At 72.5% G+C, this 22,486-nt stretch overlaps 1 protein-coding gene across 9 annotated transcripts; it reads right to left on the bottom strand.

Moving 5' to 3' along the window:
* Positions 1–629: 629 nt before the first annotated feature.
* INF2 (inverted formin 2) lies at positions 630–21,153 on the bottom strand. Of its 9 annotated transcripts, none has more exons than XM_051829834.2 (24): positions 21,019–21,153; positions 13,300–13,699; positions 12,081–12,196; positions 11,842–12,001; positions 11,580–11,613; positions 11,061–11,202; positions 10,696–10,837; positions 9,720–10,607; positions 9,386–9,531; positions 9,243–9,304; positions 8,749–8,851; positions 8,474–8,559; positions 7,258–7,358; positions 6,837–6,907; positions 6,658–6,765; positions 6,269–6,339; positions 5,741–5,861; positions 5,356–5,520; positions 5,213–5,285; positions 4,623–4,766; positions 3,655–4,257; positions 3,471–3,527; positions 980–2,129; positions 630–854 (listed from the first exon to the last, which is right to left on the bottom strand). In XM_051829834.2, exons 2-22 carry the CDS (start codon positions 13,688–13,690, stop codon positions 3,472–3,474), a joined length of 3,783 nt encoding a protein of 1,260 aa, XP_051685794.2. In that variant the 5' UTR covers positions 13,691–13,699; positions 21,019–21,153; the 3' UTR covers positions 630–854; positions 980–2,129; position 3,471. The 9 variants fall into 9 exon arrangements, with proteins under 9 accessions (XP_051685794.2, XP_051685795.2, XP_069921459.1 ...); XM_051829835.2 differs by lacking the exon at positions 21,019–21,153 and adding an exon at positions 20,489–20,653; XM_070065358.1 differs by lacking the exon at positions 21,019–21,153 and having other exon boundaries at positions 3,471–3,524.
* Between the last annotated feature and the right edge of the window lie 1,333 nt (positions 21,154–22,486).

Raw genomic sequence — 22,486 nt, 5'->3', positions numbered from 1 at the left:
CGGGGGGTTTGTCTGCAGCAGGGGCGTCCATCAGAGCTGCACACTCACTCCGGGCAGGGCTGCAACCCCGGGCCCCTGGGGGTTCCGGGGACCAGAGCATGGAGGTCACTGGCTCTGAGCCCTTCCCAGGGAGACCCGGGGCTCCAGGACACGCTGGGAAGAGGGGGAATCCCTGGACAGTCCACTGTGGGGTGGAGACTGGCCATGAGGGCCAGGCAGGCAGCCCTATGAATAGCTCAGGCCAGGACCGGGGGGGGGGGGGCATGCTTCTAAAAACGGTGCCACGGGCAGCTGGCCCAGCAGTCACATGGCCTGGCCTGAATTAGAACAGCCCTGCCCCCACCCCGGGGCCTGGGCATGGGGGCAGCCCCACAGCCCAGAGCAGCTGACCAGGCTCTGCTGTGGTCTCCACCGGTGGGGGCCGCACCTCGCAGGGGCCTGAGTGGACACGGACAGGCCGACCTACACAGCTGCCTGCGGGGCTGCTCCCACAGGGGGGCGGGGCCCAGGGCACCAGGCCGGGGGGCAGGGCCTCACCTGCCGGGCGTGAGTGGCGCATCAGTAGCCCAGGGCCCTTAGCCCTTCACTTGGGTGGGGGTGGGGGTATGTGAGTGGGAGGAGCTGAGCTATTTTTTAAAGATTTATTTATTTATTTGAAAGAGTTACTCAGAGAATAGAGAGGCAGAGAGAGAGAGAGAGAGAGAGAGAGAGAGAGAGGTCTCCCATCCGCTGGTTCACTCCCTAATTGGCTGCAGCGGCCGGAGCTGTGCTGACAGAGCCTCTTCTGTCTCCCACGTGGGTGCAGGGCCCGAGGACTTGGCCATCTTCTGCTGCTTTCCCAGGCCAGAGCAGAGCTGGATCGGAAGTGGAGCAGCCGGGACTCGAACCGGCGCCCACATGGGAGGCCGGCACTGCGGGCGGTGGCTTTACCCGCTATGCCACAGCACCGGCCCAGCTACTCTTTTATGTATTCACTCACCCGACAGAGACAAGCCAGCGCTGCTCACGGGCTCCATCAATGCTCACAACAGCCGTGGCTGGGCCGAGGCAGGGCACTCAGTCCAGGTCTCCTGCGGGGCGGCAGGGGGCCAGGGTGCGGCCTCCTGGGACTCGAGTCAGCAGGAGGCCGGAGCCGGGAGCCGGAGGTGGGGGCTGGACCCAGCAGTGTGCCGGGGCTGTGGCGTCCCTGCCGGCCAGCCAAGGTCCACCTGCCGCTCAGCTATTTTTATCTTAACGGGGACGGAGATCGGGGCTCTGCCTGGGAAGCCAGCGTGGCAGTCTTGTGAGAAGTCAACAGGAACTTGGCCCTGGACCCTGCCCAGCCTCGCCGGACCCTGCGTCCTCACAGCCGCGGCCCGCCAGGCACCCATGCCGAGGGGGCACCGGGCAGGTGCGGAGCACAGCTCACTAGGGTGGCTTGGGCAGCAGGTGCCGACTCCAGGGGGCCCGGGCCATGGGGCCTGGTGGCCAGGTGCCGGGGGGAGGGGCTGGCCTGCTTTATCCCCACCTCCTCAGGGCTCCAGGGGCAGCCCCTGGCTGGGGTGGGGGGGCAGGGACCTCAATCAAAGCTGGGGAGGAGGAAGCTGAGCCCACAGGGCCTCACGCCCGCCCGCCCGCCCCCGCAGCCTTCAGGGACTGGGGAGAGGCCGGCAGGCTCCCGGCAGGGGGGGGGGCAGGAGAAGGGGCAGTGGGTGGAGGTGCCGGGAGACAGGGGCCGCAGCACTCTCACCCCGCCCCCGCCTGCTCTGCCAGACGCAGGGTGACAGGGGAGATGCGTGGGTGCCTCAGGTCAGGAGGGTCAAGGACCCTGGGCATCCAATCCAGACCAGGAGTGGCCGGCCGGGCAGGGACCACCCCCACCCCCCAACATCCAGCTCCTCCTGCACGCATCGCCCCTCCCCCCGCACCCCCCAACTCCCACAGCCGGCACACAGCAGTCAGGGCAGGGCCAGGCTTGTCTTTATTGGTCTCACTCCTGGCACACACCGGAGGAAGGAGTCAGGGCAGGGGCTGGGTGGGCAGTGGCAGGGAGGGGCCTGCTGGGGCGCCCCGAGGCCCTGGCTGGGTAAGGCACGGACTTGGGGTTCCCTGGGGTCTCGCTCACTTGGCTCTGGGCTTGGGCCTGGGTCCTGTGGGGAGAGGAAGACGCCCTGGTCAGCAGCAGTCTCCATGGGGCCCCGCCCCTTCCTCACTGCTGCCCGGCAGGCCGAGCCTGCGGCCCAGGTCCACTCGGACCCCAGGATCTTCCTCCGGACGTGGCAGGCTGGCTCCATCCCTGCAGGGCTCGGCGCCCTGAGCCTGGGTGCCCCCTGCTGGACGGGGAGCCCCTGTGGCCTCCCCGGGGGTCTCAGCCGCGCCCTGGCCTCAGCCCCCACCTCCTGGGGCTCCCCAGTCTCCAGGCCTTGCCTTGTGGTCCTTTTCCCGCTCCCAGAGCCAGCAGGGGCCCCTGGTCGGCCTCGTCTGCACCCCCGGCCACCCTGCTGCAGTTTAGCCAGCGCTGGGAGGGGACGGGGCGCGGGACGCAGCGCCGCCCCCACCGCCGGCACTGCGGGCTGTCCGCCCCGCCGGGGCTGCAGGAGCCTGCCTGGCAGCTGTCCGTCAACACTCAGGGGAGCACAGCCGCCACGCCAGGCTCACAGCCCAGACAGACGGAGGGGGCGCTGGGTGGGGGGCGAGGGCCCCCTGCAAAACCCAGGGACAAACCCGTCCCAGGCCCCTCCCTGGAGCTCTGGGGAGGGCGTGGGAGGGGCGGCACCAGGGGCCCAGGGGAGTGAGGAGAGGCGGGTGACACAGGCCTGCCTGTGGACACCGGCAGGTTTCCGGGGACCCGCGGCAGGGGCTCCTGTTGGGTTCGAGTTTTTCCAGACAAAAGCTTGCTCGGGCGAGGGGAGGGAACACAGGCAGGCACAGCAGAGCCGCCAGGGGGCTGGCGATGGAGGTCCCGTGGGCCTGGAGATCGCCCGTCCCCGGGGGGAGAGCCCGAGCGTGGCGCCAGCCTGGGAGCACCGCCGCCGAGGAGCCGCGGGGCCTCCCGGCCCTGTGTCCACATGGAGGCTTGGCCGCTGGGCCTGCCCTGCCCAAGGGCTCCCCCGCTCCTCACAGCCTCCTGGGACTCCCCTGGGCCCAGCTGGGGACGGAGTGGGGGAGGCGGCGTCCCCGTTACCAGGCAGGGTCCAGACAGCGTTAGCAGGGACGCAGTTAGGGCTGGGACGCACACAGGCGCAACCTCAGGCTGTCCCGTGGCCGGCCGCCGGGAGGCCTCCAGGGGCCGCCCCGGCCCTGACCTTGGCCGCCCAGCCCCGTCCACCTGCCCTCTGCCCACAGCCAGCGCTGAGGTTGCGTCTGGGGTGGCACGCGCCGGCCGCCCGACCGCCTGCGGGCGAGGGCCCACCACCGACAGGACAGGCGTGGCCACGGCCAGGCGGGCTGCGCAGAAGCCGGGTCAGCGTCCAGCGGGCGGCCGTACCTACCTTACTGCAGCACACACAGCCTTCGTGTCTGGCTGTCACCATCGGGGGCGACCTCTGCTTCCAACAGAAAACCCAGGGTGGCTCGCACGGGGGCCTCGGGGGGGGGGGCGGGGACACAGGAGGGGCCCCCGAGCCACCTCCCGGGGGCGCCATGAGCCCGCCCGGGGCCCAGAGCCCGAGTTACCTTCCTGGCCCCTGCAGGGCCGCTGCTTCCTCCGCCGGCCCGAGCCCTTGGCAGCTCGGCCCCGCGCCCGGGGCAGGGTGCCGGACCCCGAGGAGTCCGAGAAGGACTTGTCCAGGGACGTGTCCAGCGCGGACTCCGGGGCCGTGTCCTCCTCGTCCCCCAGGTGGCTGCAGCCATGGCCGTGAGCAGCTGGGTGCTGGGGCGCCTCGCCCGTGCTGTCGGCCTCCACCTGCTGGACGCCACCCAGGCCTGCAGGGTCCTGCTGCTCCCGCCTGGGACTCTCGGCTCCAGGGGGCTTCTCGCAGGAGAACTCGAGGGGCTTGAGGGCCTGGTCGTCCCCCAGAGTCACTGGCCAGGCCCCCGTGGAGGGCAGGGGGCTCGGGGCGTCCTCGCCGGCCAGGAAATCGCTGGCGTCCTCATACCAGGAGGAGCGCCTCTCTGGGGGCAGGGGGCCGCACTCCTCTGGGGGCAGGGGGCTGCCCTCCTCCGGGGCTGGGGGGCCGCCCTCCTCTGGGGGCTGGGGGCCGGGGTGCAAGGCGTCCACCAGGTCCCAGTCTGGAGGCTCGGAGCAGGCGCGGCTGGGTGCCGGGTCGGGGGCAGCTGCTGGGGGTGGGGGGCTGTGTTAGGGTTGGGACCTGGGGCCTCCTCCCTCAGATTGAGCTGCTACCGGGGAGCCTCCCTGTGCTCCGCCCTCTGACCGGTGGCCTCGGTGTCTCTGGGGGTGGCTGTCCATGGGGACACGCCGCCCAGCCCCACTGCCCCAGGCAGCCGCCAAGGGCCGGGAGCCCCTCCTGAGGGCCTGCTGTCACTCCCACCCCCTCAGCCACCAAGCCCCCATCTCTCCTGGCCACCTGAGGTGCCCCGGGGGAGGAGGGGGCACAGGGCTTCCCTGGAAAGTCGGGAGGGCTTCCCGGAGGAGGCTGCAGGCAGAGCGTGGGGAGGGAAGGAGAGCAGGTGGCACGACTCACCGGGCTCTGCAGTCTTTGGGGGGTCTGGGGGGTCCTGGTCCCCGCGGCCACGGTGCGTCTTCCGCAGCCGGAAGCCCTTCCTGATGTCGGCCAGCAGGGCGTCGATGACGCACACCTCCTCCTGCTGCGCGGGCCCCCTCCTGGCTGAGAGCAGGCGCTCAGGGAGCCGCTCTGGGGGAACCCGCGCCCACCCGGAGGACCTGCGGCCACTGCTGGTCGCCGTGGGGAGGGGCCTGTGGCTGCCCCCCCCACCCTTCACCTGGCTTCCCCCACTCCCTTGGCTGTCCCGCCCCCAGCTCGACAAGGGGAGGAGCCTGTGGCTGCCCCACCCCCAGCAGCCAAGTGAGGGGCCTGTGGCTGCCCCACCCCTTCACCTGGATTTCCCCCCTCCTGTGGCGGCCCCGCCCCCATCTGGCTCCCCGCCCCCCATGATGGCCCCGCCCCACCTGCCCCCCTCGTGGCGGCCCCGCCCCCTCACCTGGCTGCCCGCCCCCTCACCTGGCGGTCCCGCCCCCTCACCTGCCCCCCCCCCGTGGTGGCCCCGCCCCTCACCTGGCTCCCCGCCCCCCGTGGTGGCCCCGCCCCCTCACCTGGCGGCCCCGCCCCGCTCCGCAGCTTCCGCGCCTCCTCCTTGGCCAGCTGCTCCTTGCGCGCCTTGTTCTCCTGCGGGGCACACGGAGCCGGGTGAGGGCCGCGCGGCGGGACTCCCCGGGCGGCCCAGCCCGAGCCCCACCTTCAGGGCGCGCAGGAAGAGGTCCCGGAAGGCTCTCATGGTGCTGAAGGTGTCCTCCAGGGACAGCTGCTGGGGGTCTTCGCACAGGTACTCGGCCAGCTCCTGCCGCCGCCGCTCCACGGCCTCAAACAGCTCCTCCAGCGCGCGGGAGGCCGCGATGCTGGCCTGGGGCGGGGGGCGCGGTCACACACCCACGGCCGGCTCAGCGCCACAGCCCCGGGGACCCTCCCACGGGAACCACCTTCAAGAGAGGGGAGCCGGCCAAGTCCCTGCCGCCCCGCCCCGCCCGCGGCCCCGCCCCCGCGGCCCGGCCCCGCCCCGAGGCCCCGCCCCGCCCGCGGCCCCGCCCCGCGGCCCCGCCCCGCGGCCCCGCCCCGCCCCTTGCCTGCAGGCGCTCGGCGTACTGCTCCTGCACCTCGGGCAGCGAGGCCGACACCTTCCGCTCGGCCTCCAGGAGCTTCTTCAGGTTGGCGCTGGCCTCGGAGCGGAGGATCTCCAGGTTGATCCTGAGGGCGGGAGGGCCAGGACGGGTCAGGGGCTGGCTGACGTCAGGACGGGGCGGGACGAGGCCGATCCCTGCCGGCTGCCAGGAGCCTCAGGGCGGCCGGAGTGACCGCCCCTGCCCCCAGCTACCCTGCCCAGCCCCCAACCCCACGGCCAGCAGCTCCAGGAGCCCGGGAGGGGCCTGTGCCGGCAGGGGCGGGGCCTGGCTGCCCTCCCACAGCTCCCCCGCCCCTTGTGTGACCCGGGAGGGCGGCCCCGGGGCCTCTCGCCCAAGCCACAGTGGACACCGTGGTACGCGTGAGCCCCTGCGTCAGCAAAGGTCAGGCTCCCTCCTGGACTGGGCTGCTGGGCGCCAGGGACCTGGAGAGGACCAGAGGTGGGGGCCCCAGGGGCTGGCAGGAGCTACTACCCCGCGGCCCGGGAGGGCAGCTCCAGGTCCTGTGGCAGCTGCAGGAGGTCCGGCTGGGTCTTTTCCACTTCCTGCAATGGGAGGCGGGCAGTGAGGCCCTGCCCGGCCACCCCGCCCCCAGCCCGCCCCCAGCCCGGCACCATCCCGCCCCTGCCCCAGCCCCTGCCCAGCCCCGCCCCTGCCCCTACCGGGCCCCAGCCCCCTGGCCGGCCCCGCCCCATCCCAGCCCCGCCCCGGCCCCGCCCCCTGGCCGGCCCCGCCCCAGCCCCCTGGCCGGCCCTGCTCCATCTCAGCCCCCCCCGCCCCGCCCCGGCCCCGCCCCCTGGCCGGCCCCGCCCCATCCCAGCCCTGCCCCGCCCCCTGGCCGGCCCCGCCCCGTGCGTACTCACCTCCAGCACGTGGTGCAGCAGCGTGACGCGGCCCTGCAGGGACTTGGTCTCCGTGAGCTTCAGCAGCGTGCTGATCTTGAAGCCGTCCGCGTCCCCCGTGTGGCTGCCCTGCGAGGGACGCGCGCGTGTGTGGCCCCGCCCGCCGCCCGCCAGGCCCCGCCCCCGGGCCGCCCACTCACGTAGTTGAGGAAGTTCCCGATCTTGAGGATCAGCCGGCAGAAGACGGGCAGATGGGGGCTGGTGAGCAGGCCTGCGGCGGGGGAGGCTGCCTGACCCGGCGCCCCCAGGCACAGCCGGCCCGGCCCGCACCCACACCGACCCCGCCCGCCCTGCCAGCAGCACCAAGGGGCCTTCGAGAGCACACAGCCGCAGTTCTCGGCTCACCCTCCCGACCCCCGCCCCGAGGCGGGTGGACATCCCTGCCGTGTCCCCAGCAGAAGCGGCGTGGCAAGTCCCTGCTGTCAAGATGGTGTGAACACGTGTGCACGTGTGACTGCACACGTCCATGTGTGTGCAGATATGTGCACACGTGACCGCGTGCCTCACACAGCGAGGGGCGGGGTCAGCTGTCAGATCCCCCCCCCCCCGGGCCCCACTCACTCTCGCAGGCGTCCAGCACCAGCTGGGCCTTGGGCCGCACCATGTCCAGCACGATGGCTGTGCCCTCGCCCAGCAGCATGCACTCCACCCGCAGCTGGTAGCTGGGACAGCAGGGCGGGGGTCAGGCGGGGGCCCCTGTCGGGGGCTGTGGCTTCGCTGGGCTGGGCTGGGCAGGGGCCATCGTGGCCACCCCCAGGACGGAGCTGGGACGCAGGCAGGAGCCTGGAGGACCCAACTCAGCTGCAGCCAGGGGGGCCTGGGGGCCTGGCAGCTTGGGGAGCCTGGGGACTCAGCCTGGGGGCTCAGCCAGGGGTCCTGGCAGCTTGGGGGGGCTGGGGGCTCAGCCAGGGGGCCTGGCAGCTTGGGGGGGCTGGGGGCTCAGCCAGGGGGCCTGGGGGCTCAGCCTGGGGGCCTGGGGGCTCAGTCAGGGGGCCTGGGGGCTCAGCCTGGGGGCTCAGCCAGGGGGCCTGGGGACTCAGCCTGGGGGCTCAGCCAGGGGTCCTGGCAGCTTGGGGGGGCTGGGGGCTCAGCCAGGGGGCCTGGGGGCTCAGCCTGGGGGCTCAGCCAGGGGGCTCAGCCAGGGGGCCTGGGGGCTCAGCCAGGGGGCCTGGGGGCTCAGCCTGGGGGGCCTAGGGGCTCAGCCAGGGGTCCTGGGGTCCCAGCCAGGGGGCCTGGGGGCTCAGCCTGGGGGGCCTGGGGGCTCAGCCTGGGGGCCTGGGGGCTCAGCCTGGGGGCGGGGCCTGGGAGCCCAGCCAGGGGGCCTGGGGGCTCAGCCAGGGGCCTGGGGGCTCAGCCTGGGGGCTCAGCAGAGGGCCTGGGGGCTCAGCCAGGGGGGCCTGGGGACTCAGCCTGGGGAGCCTGGGGGTACCACCTGGGGGCTCAGCCGGGGGCCTGGCAGCTTGGGGGGCCTGGGGACTCAGCCTGGGGGGCCTGGGGGCTCAGCCGGGGGGGCCTGGGGGCTCAGCCGGGGGCCTGGCAGCTTGGGGGGCCTGGGGACTCAGCCTTGGGGGCCTGGGGGCTCAGCCAGGGGGCCTGGGGGCTCCGCCGGGGGCCTGGCAGCTTGGGGAGCCTGGGGGCCTGGCTCTTCGTAAGGAAGGGCTGGGGCGGGCGGGTGACTCTGGAGCGATCATCTCCTGGCTCCTGGCAGCCCCCGGCTGCTCCCTGCCTGGGTCCAGCCACTGGCCTGGGCTCTCCTCTGGCCAGGCCAGGTACTCACCAGGGGACATCCAGCAGCAGCAGGTAGAACTGGTCCGCGCTGGCCAGCCTGGCTCGGTCCTCAGCGAACGCCCGCAGATTCTCAATCTGCAGGGGCGCGGCCGAGTGTGGCGATCCCGCTGCCCGCAGCTGCCCACCCTCCTCCTGCCCCGCTCCAGCCCAGGCACAGCCCCGTGGGGCTGGCAGCGCAGGGCAGGGCTGCAGGGAGCGGGGGCTCCCTGGCCTCCGTCCCCCGGCCCCCTGCTGGCCACGGGGACCCAGAGGGGCCGCACCCACCTCGTGCTTCTCCGGGAGCAGCTTCAGGAGCTGTCTGAGCACCTCCGTGTCAAACCTGCTGGTGTCTCCGGCACGGATCATGGCCACCACCTCCTCGTTGGAGCTGCAGGGGCGCGAGGGTGCGGGAGCGTGAGTGTGCCCCTGGCTCCCAGGCACCTGGCCGTCTTCACACACCCACGAGGCACGCAGGCGGGGCTGGTCAGCACAGAACGAGCCACGGTCCCAGGCCACACGGTGGCCGTGGCTCAGGGCCGAGCTGCACTCTCTCTGCCCTGGTGCCCGTGAGCCCCCTGGAGGGACCAGTGCCCCACAGCTGCAGTGGGGAGGCCCTGGGGCGGGACCTGGCCGCTGCTTCTCGGTGGCCTGGGAGGAGGTCCCAGTCCATCCTGGCCTTGGCCTCGGGGAGGCTGGACTGGCCGTCTCCAGGCTGCTGGGACCCAGCGCTGTGCCCTCCCCAGAGCGGCCAGCAGGGGGCACTGTGGCACCACACTCACCACTTAAACTGCTTCAGGAAGATGTTGAGGTTCAGGCTCTTCCTGGAGTCCAGAAAAGTGACCTGCAGAGGCCGGGAGAGGCTGGCACGGCGTGGCGAGGCGGCAGCCCGTCCCGCTCGCCCGCCCCGGCCCCGGCCCCCCACCTCCTTGGGCTCCTTCCTGGCCGGGGCGGCCGCCGGCTCCTTGGGCTTGTCCGCGGGGAAGGAGAAGAGCCGCTCGAGGCTGCCGAAGTCGGGCTCCAGGGCCGCGCTGCCCGGGCCGCTCAGGGCCGCCCACATGGAGTTGCGCTCTGCGGGCGGGGGGCAGCTGCCCAGGCGTGTCCTCCCGGGGCCTGGGGCCCAGCGCCCAGCAGGCCCCGAGGCCCAGTGCCTGTGTCTGCCTGGCAGCTGCCCCCCACGCTGTGGCCTCCCTGTGGCCTCAGCAGAGCAGTTCCAGCCCCCCCACCTCAAAGGGAGGCCACTGGGGGCGGGGCCTCACCTCGGGCCACGCTGGACGGCAGCTTCTGCCAATTCAGCTTCTTCATGCGCAGAGTCGGGGGGTTCACGCGCCGGTGGCTGGGGACCCGGGCGGAGCCCAGGCCGTGGTCCACCTGGGACACGATGACCTCCTCCACCCCATCTGCTCCAGGGGGACCAGGCAGTGGGGGTGGGGGTGGGGGGCCCCCGCCTGTACCAGGCAGCGGGGGTGGGGGTGGGCATCCCATGACTGGGAGAGGGGGTGGGGGAGGCGGCACTGGGGGATACTTGGCCCCCTGGCCTGGGAGAGGGGGTGGGGGAGGCGGCACTGGGGGGCACGTGGCCCCCTGGCCTGGGAGAGGGGGTGGGGGAGGGGGCACTGGGGGGCACGTGGCCCCCTGGCCTGGGAGAGGGGGTGGGGGAGGGGGCACTGGGGGGCACGTGGCCCCCTGGCCTGGGAGAGGGGGTGGGGGAGGCGGCACTGGGGGGCACGTGGCCCCCTGGCCTGGGAGAGGGGGTGGGGGAGGGGGCACTGGGGGGCACGTGGCCCCCTGGCCTGGGAGAGGGGGTGGGGGAGGGGGCACTGGGGGGCACGTGGCCCCCTGGCCTGGGAGAGGGGGTGGGGGCACAGTGGCGAGGCTGGGGAGGGGGAGGGGGGTTGCGGCTGTCGGCTGTGGAGCCATCAGGTCCCTGGCACTCGGGGTGCTGACCACATGTGGGCAGCTGGCGGCCGCTGCTGGCTGCCGAGTCCCCAGGTCGGCCGTGGACGCAGCCGCGGCCTGGGGGGAGCTGCCCGGCGGGCTCAGGTTCGCCTGGACGCTCTTGTGGGCCTGGCTCAGGGGACCCGGCCGAGGCCTCCCCTTGGTGGACAGCAGCCTCTCCACCAGCTCCTCCAAGGTGCTTTCCTGGGCTGCAGGGGAGGCGGGTCCGAGGTCACGGTCAAGGTCGAGGGTGAGCCTCAGCACAGGGAGACCAGGAGGGAGCCCCCACCTGCTCACCGTCGCTGGCCAGGAGCACCGCCCGGTTCACCAGGCCCTCCAGGGCCTCCCAGAGCAGCTGGCTGGCGCGGTGCGAGGGCTCCAGGTGCAGGAGGCCCTGCAGCATGGACAGCAGCTGGGTGGACGCCGGGGAGCAGCTCACCTGGGGGGGGCGGATGAGGGGGCGGGTCAGCGGTGCGCCTCGCGGGAGCCCCGGGGGATTTGGGGCAGCCCTGCGCGTTGTGGGAGGCCACGCCAGCCGGCGGGGGCCCAGGCCGGCCCAGCCAGCTCCGCGGCTCCGCGGTGGCTCTGTCTGGGGCAGCGCAGCCCAGCACCGCTCCCTCTCTGTGCTGCCCCCGCGCCTGGGGGTCTCGGCCCAGGCCCACCTTGTGGAACAGGCGTGCGAACACCTCCTGGTGGCTGTTCATGTCCACGCCACCCGAGACGCGCAGCAGCTCCTCCTCATCCTCGGCCTTGGCCTCCTCGAAGGCCTCCAGCTGGATCAGCAGGTCCTCGTCCTCCAGGTCCCTGGGGGCGGGGCGCGCACCAGCTGCTCCCACCAGCCCCACCCGCGCGGCGGCTGGGTGGCAGGGACCCAGGTCGGAGCCCACTGGCCCCTGGACAGCGCCACACAGGCCCGGGGGTGGCACAGGATGGATGGCCAGGCCCTCCCAGCACCAGCCTTGGGCGCGGGGGCCCAGTGGGTTTGACAGATGGACGGCAGGGCAGCGGGGACTCAACGAGGGTCAGCATCGACGCCACACACCCTGCCCTGCACCCGGCACCCGGCCTCTGCGGGCAGCCAGCGGGGCCCAGCCTGAGTCCCGGCCGCAGGCGGAAGCCACCTCTCCACCCACCGTGCGGTGCCGCTGGGGCGCAGGGGAAGGGCCCCGGCGGGCACTCACCGCAGCCGGGTCAGGACGTCCAGCAGCTGCAGCCCTGGGAAGGGACAGACGGGGTCCGGGGGTCACTGGCACCCTGTGCTCCGTCCCAGCACCCACAGCGCCCGGCCCGCGGGGCAGGAGGGGGCAGCCTGGACACACGCGTGCTCATTAGATGGCCACGTAGGGGGCCAGGGCTTCCGAGGCGCGTGTCCGCTGTGCAGGCGGGGGCGGTCCCCTGGGGCGCGGTACGGGCGGGGGCAGGGTGCGGCCGCGGTGGGGGTACCTATGAACTCGCTGCGCAGCTGGGCGCGGGTGCGGAGGTCCTCGGGGCCCAGGATGACGGCGTTGACCACGCTGAGCAGCGTCACCACGTACGGGACGTTGTCACTGTCCGACAGCTCGCTCATGATGACGCTGAAGCGGTACTGGTGGCTGCACACGGCCTGCGGCGTGGGCGGGGTCAGCGTGTGCCCTCCCGCACGGAGGCCCCGCGCCGGCCGGGCCCCGGGCCGGGCTGCCCACCTTGTAGTGGTCCAGGGCGTCCAGGGCCAGCGCGTGGCCCGCGGGCGAGTAGATGCAGAGCGCGGCCAGCAGCTCGAACACCTGCTTCTTGACCATCACGTTGGAGGTGTCCAGGGCTGCGGGGGCGGGGCACGCGTCTCAGGGTGCAGGTGCACAGCTGCCCCCCTGGCCCTTGGTTCTGGGGGACCCCGCTGGCCTGGGCCCAGAGATGCTCTGAATTCAGCACTAACTGTGGCAGACAGCCCGGGCCGCCTCCCGGTCCCCAGGACCCCTGCGCCTTTCACAAAGGCACAGCCAGGCCCAGGCTGAGGTCTGCCTGGCCCCGGGCCCTTACTGGGACAGGTGAGGCCACCCCTGGCCCCATGACCCATGCGGGCACCTGCCCACTCCCATGAGCTTGGCACCCTGGACCCCCAACCCCCCCAACTTGGCCCTCTGCCTGAGAGCTCAGGCATCAGCTGGCTGGCAAGGGTGTGTCCCAAGGGGTAGGGACTAAGCCTGGGAGACTTCCTGGAGGAGGTGGCCATGAGCAGGAACACAAGGAATGCACAGGACTTTGGCATCAGCAGAGGCCAGAGCGGCCAGAGCGGGGGAGGGGAGGCGGGGGCGGGGCTTGGCTAAGGCCAGCCAGGTGGGGCAAGGTGGAACGCAGGTCCTTAGCAGGTGCAGGCCTGACCCGAAGGGTGTGGAGCTGGGCAGACAGTGGGTGGGAGCCGCTCAGGTGAGCGCAGAACCTGGAGGGTGGGGGCCAGCACCAGGCTAGGGGAGGCCCGGGTAGGTCACAGATGGGGGGCAGAGGGTGCCACTGAGGCGCTGCTGCCAAGCTGGGGGCACCGACCCTGCTCCCCAGGGACCAACCCTGCCCCCCCCCCAGGCACCGACCCTGCCCCCCAGGGACCAACTCTGTCCCCCAGGCACCGACCCTGCCCCCCAGGGACCAACCCTGCTCTCCAGGCACTGACCCTGTCCCCCAGGGACCAACCCTGCCCCCCCAGGCACCAACCCTGGCCCCCTGGGGATCAACCCTATTTCCCTGGGCACCGACCCTGGCCCCCTGGGGACCAACCCTATTTCCCTGGGCACCAACCCTGCCCCCCAGGCACTGACCCTGGCCCCCTGGGGACCAACCCTATTTCCCTGGGCACCGACCCTGGCCCCCTAGGACCAACCCTGCCCCCCGGGCGCCGGCCCTGCCCCGGAGCCCCGCTGGCGGCCTCACCCTGGCACAGCTGGCGCACGTAGGCCTGGTTGCCGAGGATGTACTGCAGGCCGGGCGGGGAGTTCATGACGGCGCGCACGCAGCTGACGCAGGTGAGCTGCAGCAGCGCGTCCGCGATGCGCGCCACGCCGCGGCCCGACAGCCGCGCCAGCGCCTCCAGCAGCAGGTCCAGGCCGCTCTGCTCCAGGAACTGCACCATCCAGACGCCATCGCTGCTCTCCAGGCGCTTGCGCAGGCCCGAGTAGTTGGCCACCGAGGGCACCTGCAGCAGCCGGATGCACAGCTCGGGGCCGGCGTTCTCCAGGTTGGCCTCCGTCGGGTCGGAGTCCTGCGGCCCCAGGCGCTCCTTGAGCGCTGCCCACTTGCGCTGGGCGCCGTCCTTCACCGACATCCTGCCGAGCTGCGGGGCCGGGGTGGGTGCAACGGTCAGTCCACCCCAGGGCCAGGCGGCCAGGGCCCCGGCGGCGAGCAGAGGCGGCAGCTGCCCCCGGGTCCCTCCACTGTGCTCGAGGAGCCCCGCGCTCAGAGCCGTGACCGGAGGGGCTGGGCCAGAAACCCGAGTCGGACTCAGACACGGAGACACGCGTGCACCTGCACACGCCCTGACGTGGAGACACACGCATGCACCTGCACACACCCTGACATGGAGACACGAGTGCACCTGCACACACCCTGACAGGGAGACACACGTGTGCACCTGCACACACCCTGACATGGAGACACGCGTGCACCTGCACACACCCTGACAGGGAGACACACATGTGCACCTGCACACACCATAACATGGAGACACACACGTGTGCACCTGCACACACCCTGACAGGGAGACACGTGTGCACCTGCACACACCCTGGACACGGACACAGAGACACACACACATCTGCACACACCCTGGACACGGACGGGCGGGGAGAGGCCCAGCAGGGGCTGCCGGGGACGTGCAGAGGACCCTATCTCGCCCACGAACACTTCCCGGGCTGCCCACAGCATCAGGAGTGTGGCTGGCAGGGCCGGAAGCGAGGGTGGCCGTGTGACGTGGGGGACGGCCTCTCCAGGCCTGGGTCTTCTGGCATGGGGGTGCTGAGACAACCGGGGGTAACTGGGGCTTGGGGTCTGATGCAGCCCAGGGCGCGGGGCGGAATGCCCTTCACCTGCCCTTCCCTAGAGCAGGAACCAGGCCAGGCCGACCGAGCCCTGGGGCCCCCAGTTCCGTCCCTGCCCAGCTAAGGCTGCAGACCCTGGGGACTGCCCAGGCACCTCCCACCAAGTGCGACTGGGGCCTTAAATTCAGCTCTGAGAACCCGGCAGGAAAGAGCAGGAAGAAGGCCCTGGGGGCAGGGCTGGGCAGGGACGAGGCTCCCCACACCCACAGGGAGGCGGCAGCCCCCAGTCACCCCCAGAACCAGGGAGCCGTGGGCGCTCAGTGTGGGCCGATCAGCTGAGACTCCCTGGGCGGCATGGCCACAAGGGGCCGGGAGCCTGAGGCTGGGTCCTCACCCAGGGGCCGCGGGGTGTCCTGCAGCACCCATGCCACGGCCTGCCCAGCCCCTCACCCCCTGCCCTGCGTGTGGGCCCAGCCTGGGCCTGGCAGCAGACTCCGGCCACACCGTGCGTCCTGAGCCTCCTCCCGCCTGCAGGCTGGGATGGGGTGTGTGGGGGGGTGGACAGCCCGGAGCCCCCCTCGAGCCCCACGCACGCCCCAGCTGCCCACTCACCCAGACATGCAGGACCCTCTGGCCGCCTCTGCCCACCCACGTCGGGCCCTGTGGCCGGCTGCTCATCGGGCTGCCCGCGCACTGCCTGGCTGCGGCCCAGGCCCCGGCCCGTCTAGGGCAGCCCGAGGTCCCCAAAGCCCCTCTCAGCGGTGGCCGAGGCTCTGAGCACCACGAAGAGCTGGGCTGAGCCCTCTGCCCACCCCACCTGCTCGGGGAGGCGCGGCCCTCCTTCAGCCTCCCAGTGCTGGCCCTCCTTCCCACCCCTGCCCGCCTCTCTTGGCCAGAGTCCCTGTGCCCTTGGCACGGCTGAGTGGACGCAGCACGAACTCTCCCAGGCCAGGCCTCTGGCGCCCGTGGTGTCGGTCTGGCCGCGAGCCCCGGGGTCCCTCTGTGCAGACCCTGACGCGCTCAGGCCTCAGCGGCGCCTCTCCTGGCTCTGCCCTGGGCACGCCCAGACCCCGGAGCTATGGGCCTGAAACCCCACAGCTAAAGGGGCAGGGGGCAGAGCAGGAGCCGCTCTCCATCCCCCGTGATGTCCAGCACCAGGGTCATCTCCCAGGCCGCACCGGGCGAGCCAGCAATGGCCACCGCCGGATGGGACTTGCACCTGCCACCCGGGTGCAGAGCAGTCCACCCCGACATGGCCGGCACATCTGTCCCCTCACCGGGTACCCGGAGCCCTCCCTGAGGTCATGACCTGCCCCCTGGCCCGTACCCCTTGCCACAGGGGCGGCTGGCACCTGGGGGAGCACAGGGGCGCCAGGTGTTGGGGGGCACACGAGCTGTGGCCCGGGAAGCCTGCCCAGTGGGCTCCCACTCCAGGGCCGGGCCAGTGCGCATGGCCAGGGCGCAGGCTCCCTCCAACGCCCTGCCCTGGCCTGCGGTTATGGTAGACGCCGGGGTGGGGCTGCAGGGATAATCCCAGGCTCCAAGGCCAGCACTGGGGCGTGGCCCACGTTCTCTGTGCCCTGCGGCGAGAGGCGTGGCCATCCGAGGGGCGTGGCCACGGTGCAGGAATTTGCCTTCCCAAGTGTTTGCAGGGAGCGCCCTGGGGCAGCAGGAAGCCCCCCGTCAGGCTCTGAGGGCCAAGGATCTGCGGCTCAGGCCCACCCCCACCATGAGCACCCCCTTCCAGCACCCAGGGAACTACGGGAGACCCAGGCTGGGGGCTCCCCCTGACCGTGGCTCCCCCAACAATGTGGGGTCTCCACTAAGAGGGCCTTGCCTTCCCCCAAGACTGGGGCCTGCCTGCCCCGAGCACTCCCCAGCCCCTGCCCCCTGCATCGGTGTCGGCCAGCCTGGCGCCCACACGCCGGGGCTGCTGGGCTGACTCACCGGGCAGGGAGGCCGCCGCCCACCCGCTGGTCACATGTGCAGCTGAGCGTGGAGGGGGAGCAGGGACAAAGCTGGCCCTCAGCAGGCCGCAGGCCGCCCAGCAGCCGGGCAAGCGGCTGCACCCACTCGCAGCGGCGCGGGGGGGTCGCGGGGTCCAGACTCCAGCGCGAGCGCCCAGCTCTGCAACCAGCGTGGGGAGTGGCCGTGCAGCCCCTGGACCTAGCATCCCCGTCCACAAGCGAGGATAACGGGCTCCCAGGGGTCGGCCGCCGAGGGCCTCTGCATGGCCTGCACAGCTCTGGGCCCCCGGCCCCATGACCTGTCCCGGGCCCATTCAGGGCTGCCCCAGGCTCGGGCCCCCACGCCTGACCCCCAGCCCCGCAGTGTCGGCAGGCGCAGGTGCAGGTGGCCCGGGAGAGCCGTGGCCTGCAGGAGGAAGCCGGCTTCACGGCCCCGCTGCATCCGGGCAGGGGCTCGGAGCCAGGGCGGGGGCGGGGGCAGGAAGGGGGGGAGTCTTCCACGGGGAAGGCAGGGAGCGGGATTCCGGAACCCAGGCAGGGGCTCCGCTGGCTATTTTTAGTTCCTCCAAGCCCAAATTTTCCACTGCCTGGCAACGCGTGGGTCTGCACAAGCACACGTGTCCTGGCACACGCCGGGGTCTGCACAAGCACACGTGTGTCCTGGCACACGCCGGGGTCTGCACAAGCACACGTGTCCTGGCACACGCCGGGGTCTGCACAAGCACACGTGTGTCCTGGCACACGCCGGGGTCTGCACAAGCACACGTGTCCTGGCACACGCCGGGGTCTGCACAAGCACACGTGTGTCCTGGCACACGCCGGGGTCTGCACAAGCACACGTGTCCTGGCACACGCCGGGGTCTGCACAAGCACACGTGTCCTGGCACACGCCGGGGTCTGCACAAGCACACGTGTCCTGGCACACTCCGGGGTCTGCACAACCACACGTGTCCTGGCGCACGCCGGGGTCTGCACAAGCACACGTGTGTCCTGGCACACGCCGGGGTCTGCACAAGCACACGTGTCCTGGCACACTCCGGGGTCTGCACAAGCACACGTGTGTCCTGGCACACGCCGGGGTCTGCACAAGCACACGTGTGTCCTGGCACACGCCGGGGTCAGGGGCGACTCAGCTCCCGTGGCCCCCACACCCTTCCCTCCCACCCAGAATCTCTGCTCCCTCGAATCCTCAGCTCGTCACCTCCCCCCCACAGGTTCACCCAGGCAGGGGTCCTGTGCACGAGGGCCCTTGGGAGAGGTGGGGTCTCCACTCCTGCCCACAGGCCTGGAACCCCAGGGCCAGCGTCCTCACTCTCCCCTGCCACCTGCGGTCCCCAGGGATCGGGGGCCTCACTTGAACTCCCCTGGTGACCAGACGGGCACAGGACCACTGCGTGTCCAGCACAGGACGGAGGGGCCTCGTGTGCCGTGCTCTCTGTATCGTCCAGTTAAAAACACAAACAGGTGGGGCAGCAGGAGTGGGGTGAGGGGTGCCAGCATCCCCCGTGGGCGCCGGTTCCAGTCCCGGCTGCTCCACTTCCATCCAGCTCCCTGCTGTGGCCTGGGAAGGCAGGGGAGCATGACCCGAGTGCCTGGGCCCTGCACCCACGTGGGAGACCTGGAGGAAGCTCCTGGCTTCAGCCCGGCCCAGCCCTGGCCGCTGAGGTCATTTGGGGAGTGACCCAGCGGATGGAGACCTCTCTCTCTCTCTGCCTCTCAATTAGACAAAAACAAAACTGCAAAGCTGGGGGCTGAGAGCTCGCACGGCCCAGCGCCCGCCCGCCCGCCCTAGACCCGGGACCAGGAAGTGCCTGCTCCCGGAGAAGGGTCTGCGGCTGTGTCTGCTCTGTGAAGGGAGGCGGCTCCCTCTCCAGGGAGGACAGGAAGGGCGGAGGCACCGGCAGGAAGGCAGCTGTGGGCCGGCTCCCTCCTCCCTCCGCGGGCCGCACCTCCCGGCAGTCTGGGGTCCCGGGGCACCGCCGGGGAACACTGCCGCCCATCGGGTGTCTGACGTGCGGCCGGCAGGGCAGGGCACGAACCTGGGCTGCTCAGCCCGGGCCACCGTTTCGCCTGCAGGGGCCCTGCTGGACGAGGACGGCAGGTGGCCAGTGAGGGGCTCTCCTCCGCAGCAGGTGGGTCCCCCTGGGGCCTCCATCGGGGCCAGGCGGGGAAGGAGACGCACTGGGGGCTCAGCTCACCCGGGACACCTGTGCCCGGGACACCCCCGGGGGCCCCGCCATCCTCAGCAGAGGCCTCCCCCCAAGCTGACTGCTGCGCTGAGCGGGGCCTCGGGGTGTCCGGCCCCTCCCTGTCCACGGGCCAGGCCCTCGGTCCCTGCCGCCAGCCCACATCCCAGCCCCAGAGGAGAACAAAGACAGACTGACAGTGGGGGAGGGCCCGAGGCCGCACGCCCAGCACGGCCAGGCACGGCTGCCAGGGCCGGCCGGAAGCTGCCCCAACTCTGGGGGAGACCAGCTCTGCAGGCTGAGCCCCAGGCCCGCCCTTCTCCCTGGCCGCCACTGCACCTGCGTGAGGCTGGGATGGCGCCGGGCCGGACACCCGTCTCCTGGCCCCCTCGGCACCCCTTGGCCGCCCGCCCCCAGGCGGCCGGCACCAGGAGCCCATCAGGTCCGACCGGGTGAACAGGATCCTCAGGTGGCCACAGCTAAGTGGGGGTGCAGGGCACCCCAAAGCCACACCCACTCTGGACCCCTCACCTGGGAAGTGGCTGGGATGCCCCCTGCCCCTGAGCTGCCCACCCCCTCACCTCCGAGGTGACCTCGTGTAGGCAACCCCCAACCTCTGCGGCCCCCAGCCAGGGGCTCTGAGGGTGGCTGTCCTCAGGCTGCCGACATCTGCCTGGGGAACAAGCAGCAGCCGGTGAGGAGCAGCCGAGGGCCTCCCGGCTCCTGGGCGCGGGCGGCAGTGCCGAGCTGTGCTTGGAGCAGGGACGGGCACACAGATGGGGGGCAGGCTGCACTCAGGCCACACCGCAGGGCCCCAGCACGCACCGGGAGGCTGAGGCCACCGAGACGCAGCCCCCTCGCACGGCGGGCCAGGGCCAGGCCACCCCCTCCCCCATCCAGCAAGGGCCAGCGTCCGGCTGGACACGGTGTGGGCCTGGGTCCAGCCTCAGCCCACAGTGGCCACAGGGGCTTAGAAGAGCTGCAGAAGCCACCATGCGGGGTGCGGGCTCGGCTGGGATGCCCGGCACCCCTGCCCGGCCCCCTGCTGCGCCAGCCCGGGGGTGGGCCCTGCTGCCAGACCTCAGAGGCACTGTCTGCAGGATGGGGAGCGGAGCGCCTGCCTCCCCTCCCTGGGAGCCCTGGCCAGCCTGGAGGGGGCGGGCAGGCCTGCGGAGGCCGCCCCACGCCCTGGGTGCTGAGGCTGGGCCCCCTCCCTCAGTGAGGCTGCCGGGGGCCCCGCGCTCAGACCCTGCCTGCCCCTTCCTTCCCGCCTGGCTCCCCTGCTGTCCCCAGCGGTGACTCCCAGGCCTGGTCCTGCTGGCCCCTGCGGGCAGCCCACAGAGCTACCTGGCTTCCACCTCCCCCGCTGGCCGTGGCTCCCCTGGACACGCCACCGCCCACTGTCCCGAGGCAGCGGTGGACACGGCTGCCCGCCAGGCACCCACTGGACACGCTGTTGAGTGAAACCCAAGTTGGGGAGGGGGCCGGGGCGGAGCAGTCAGACCAGAGGCGGGGCCACCGCAGAGAGCACCCCTCACCCAGAGAGCCGGGCCGCTGGCTGGGGCTCGGCGCCCACGGGCACCCCCCGCCCTGCAGGGAGCCAGCGGGTGACAGCTGCACTCAGCACACGGAGCCCCAGGCTGGCGGAGGGAGGGCAGCGCCTTCTCCCCAGGGACAGCCCCTGGCCGAGGTCAGCTCCAGCCTGACCTGGGGGTGGGGCGGTGGGAGGTCTCGGGCCTGCTACGTCCACTCCGGGGAGGCCCCCTGCCCTGGGTGGTCCCCGGGGGCCGTGGGATGTTCCCCCCGCGGGTGGCTCAGGGAGCCCCAGGTCTCAGCCGCTGCCCAGGGAGCCAGGTCTCACCCTGGTCCCACTGCCAGCCGAGGCTGGAACAGGCAAGGGGACTTCCCAGCGGCAGCCCGCTGCTGTCCTGACCTCTGGCCTCAGTCCTGGCGGGTCCAGCGGGGCTGGTCCAGCGGGGTGGGGCAGCGCAGTGGTCACACTCAAAGCCTGACACACGGTAGCCTCAGGGCCCGCGCAGCTAGGACGGCGTGCGCCACGCTCCCCAGGGTGCCAGGAAGGTGACAGTCGGCTGGGGGGGCCCCACCCCACCCAAGCGGAACTGAGACAAGCCGCGCCTCGACCGCCGGCGTGGGCAGGGAAAAAGCGCAGCTGGGGCGGTGCAGGCGCCGCGGACCGAAGTTAAAGTTGATTTTCCCAACCGAGGCTGACTCACGGTCAGGACGCCCGCGGGGCGGGGAAGCCCGCAGGCGGGGTGGGGCGGCCACGCCACGATCGCGGGCCAGGAGCGCTGGGCGCGCCCGCGCCGACCACCCGGGCCAGGAGCGGCGGCGGTGCTGTGCTTCCAGTGGAGCGCGCCCGGGGGTCCCCGCCGCCGCCCCGAGCTGCGCCCCTGGACCTCAGCGCGCCGCGCCACTCCTGGTCTCGGCTTCCCCGGAACTTACCGAGTGCGGGCGGCCCGAGGCGGGGCCCGGCAGGGCAGCGGGCTGCGGGCGCCCGCGCGGGCGGTGCGCGGCGGGGACGGGGGCTCCGGGCCGGCTGGTGCGCGGCGCGGGGCGGGCTCCGGCGGGAGGAAGAGGTGGCGCCGCCCCGCCCGCCGCGGCCACGTGAGGAGCGGGCGCGGTCTGGGCCGGGGGTGGTCGCCAGGGAGGCCCCGCCCCGCCGCCACCTCGCGGGTTCGCCCCCGCGCCTGGGAACACCGCGGCCGGCTCCCCGGGGCTCGTGGGGCGGGATCTGCAGCCAGCGCCCGATGGGCGGTGGGCGGTGAGGACGCGCGGCCCCGCGCCAGGAGGAGGGCCAAGGCGCGCCAGGCTGCCGGGGAGGGACAGCCCCGGCCGCCCTCTGCCTCCAGCCGCCCGCGGGCCAATCCAGGGGACCCCAGCTGGCCGTGCTGGGCGGGCAGGGCTTGGGATGCTGCCTGGGAGAGGTCCCACCTGCTCCAGGGGACTCGGACAGGGAGGTGGCTCCTGCCCTGTAACCGGGGTCAGGGAGCTGGCTGCTGGCCTGTAACCCGGGTCACAGTGCCCCGGGCCTGGGGCTTGGATGCTGGGGCAGCTCAGGCAGAGGAACACGGCCGCTGGCCTGAGGGTGCGGGAGCCGGTTTCCGCAAGGGCTGTGTGGATGGTGCAGAGCCGGGGGCCTTGAGCCCCTCCCAGAGCCGGGGGGGAGGGGGCTCCCGTGCGGATGCTCCAGGTGCCCACCTACCCTGCCCCCGCTGCTGTGTGGGGACGAGGCCCACCCTTCCTGTCTGAGTGTCCACTCCCTGGGCCAGGTCCCCTGCCCAGCCCCAGTGGCCACAGCCCCGGAAGTCTCCTTGGCAGGGCCCCAGCCCAGGAGCAGCCCCTGGCGGTCAGCCAGCGGCCAAGGAGGGCCTGGTGCCGCGTCTGTGCCCGGGGAGCCACCACGCTGCCTCTCGCCTGCCTGGGACCGACGGCCGCTCCTGGTACACAGGCACCTCTGCCTGGACGGCTGGCTGGGGACCAGGCGCTTGGCTGTGGCCCTGTGGCCCGTGGGGTGCTGTTGGTGACCCTGGGGGGAGCGAAGTGTGGGCCTCAGCTCCAGTGGGCAGGGCTGGACCACCCTGGAGCAGGGCTCGGTACTGGGCACCTTCCCTGCAGCGGGGAGGTGGGAGGACCCCAGCCCTCAGGGCCGGCCCGGGGTTCTGTCCCCTGTGCTCCTGTCTGGCCCCACACACCTGCAGCCGCCCCTCTCAGCTGTCCCCATTCAGGCGGAAACGGTGAATTTGGGCCAGTGGAGTCTCAGGGAGTGTTGGGGGGCTACAGGCAGAGTGGGGGTGACAGGGGCCTGTGGTGCCTGTGTGTGTGCATGCGTGTGAGCGTGTGTGCATGTGTCTGCGGAGAATGACGGCAGGGTCAGAGGTCAGGCAGGGTGTGGGGGGGTGAATGCTGGACT

The sequence above is a fragment of the Oryctolagus cuniculus genome, chromosome 20 (assembly GCF_964237555.1).
Source record: "Oryctolagus cuniculus chromosome 20, mOryCun1.1, whole genome shotgun sequence".
Taxonomy (NCBI): domain Eukaryota; kingdom Metazoa; phylum Chordata; class Mammalia; order Lagomorpha; family Leporidae; genus Oryctolagus; species Oryctolagus cuniculus.
This window is presented reverse-complemented; position numbering and strand designations above follow the sequence as displayed.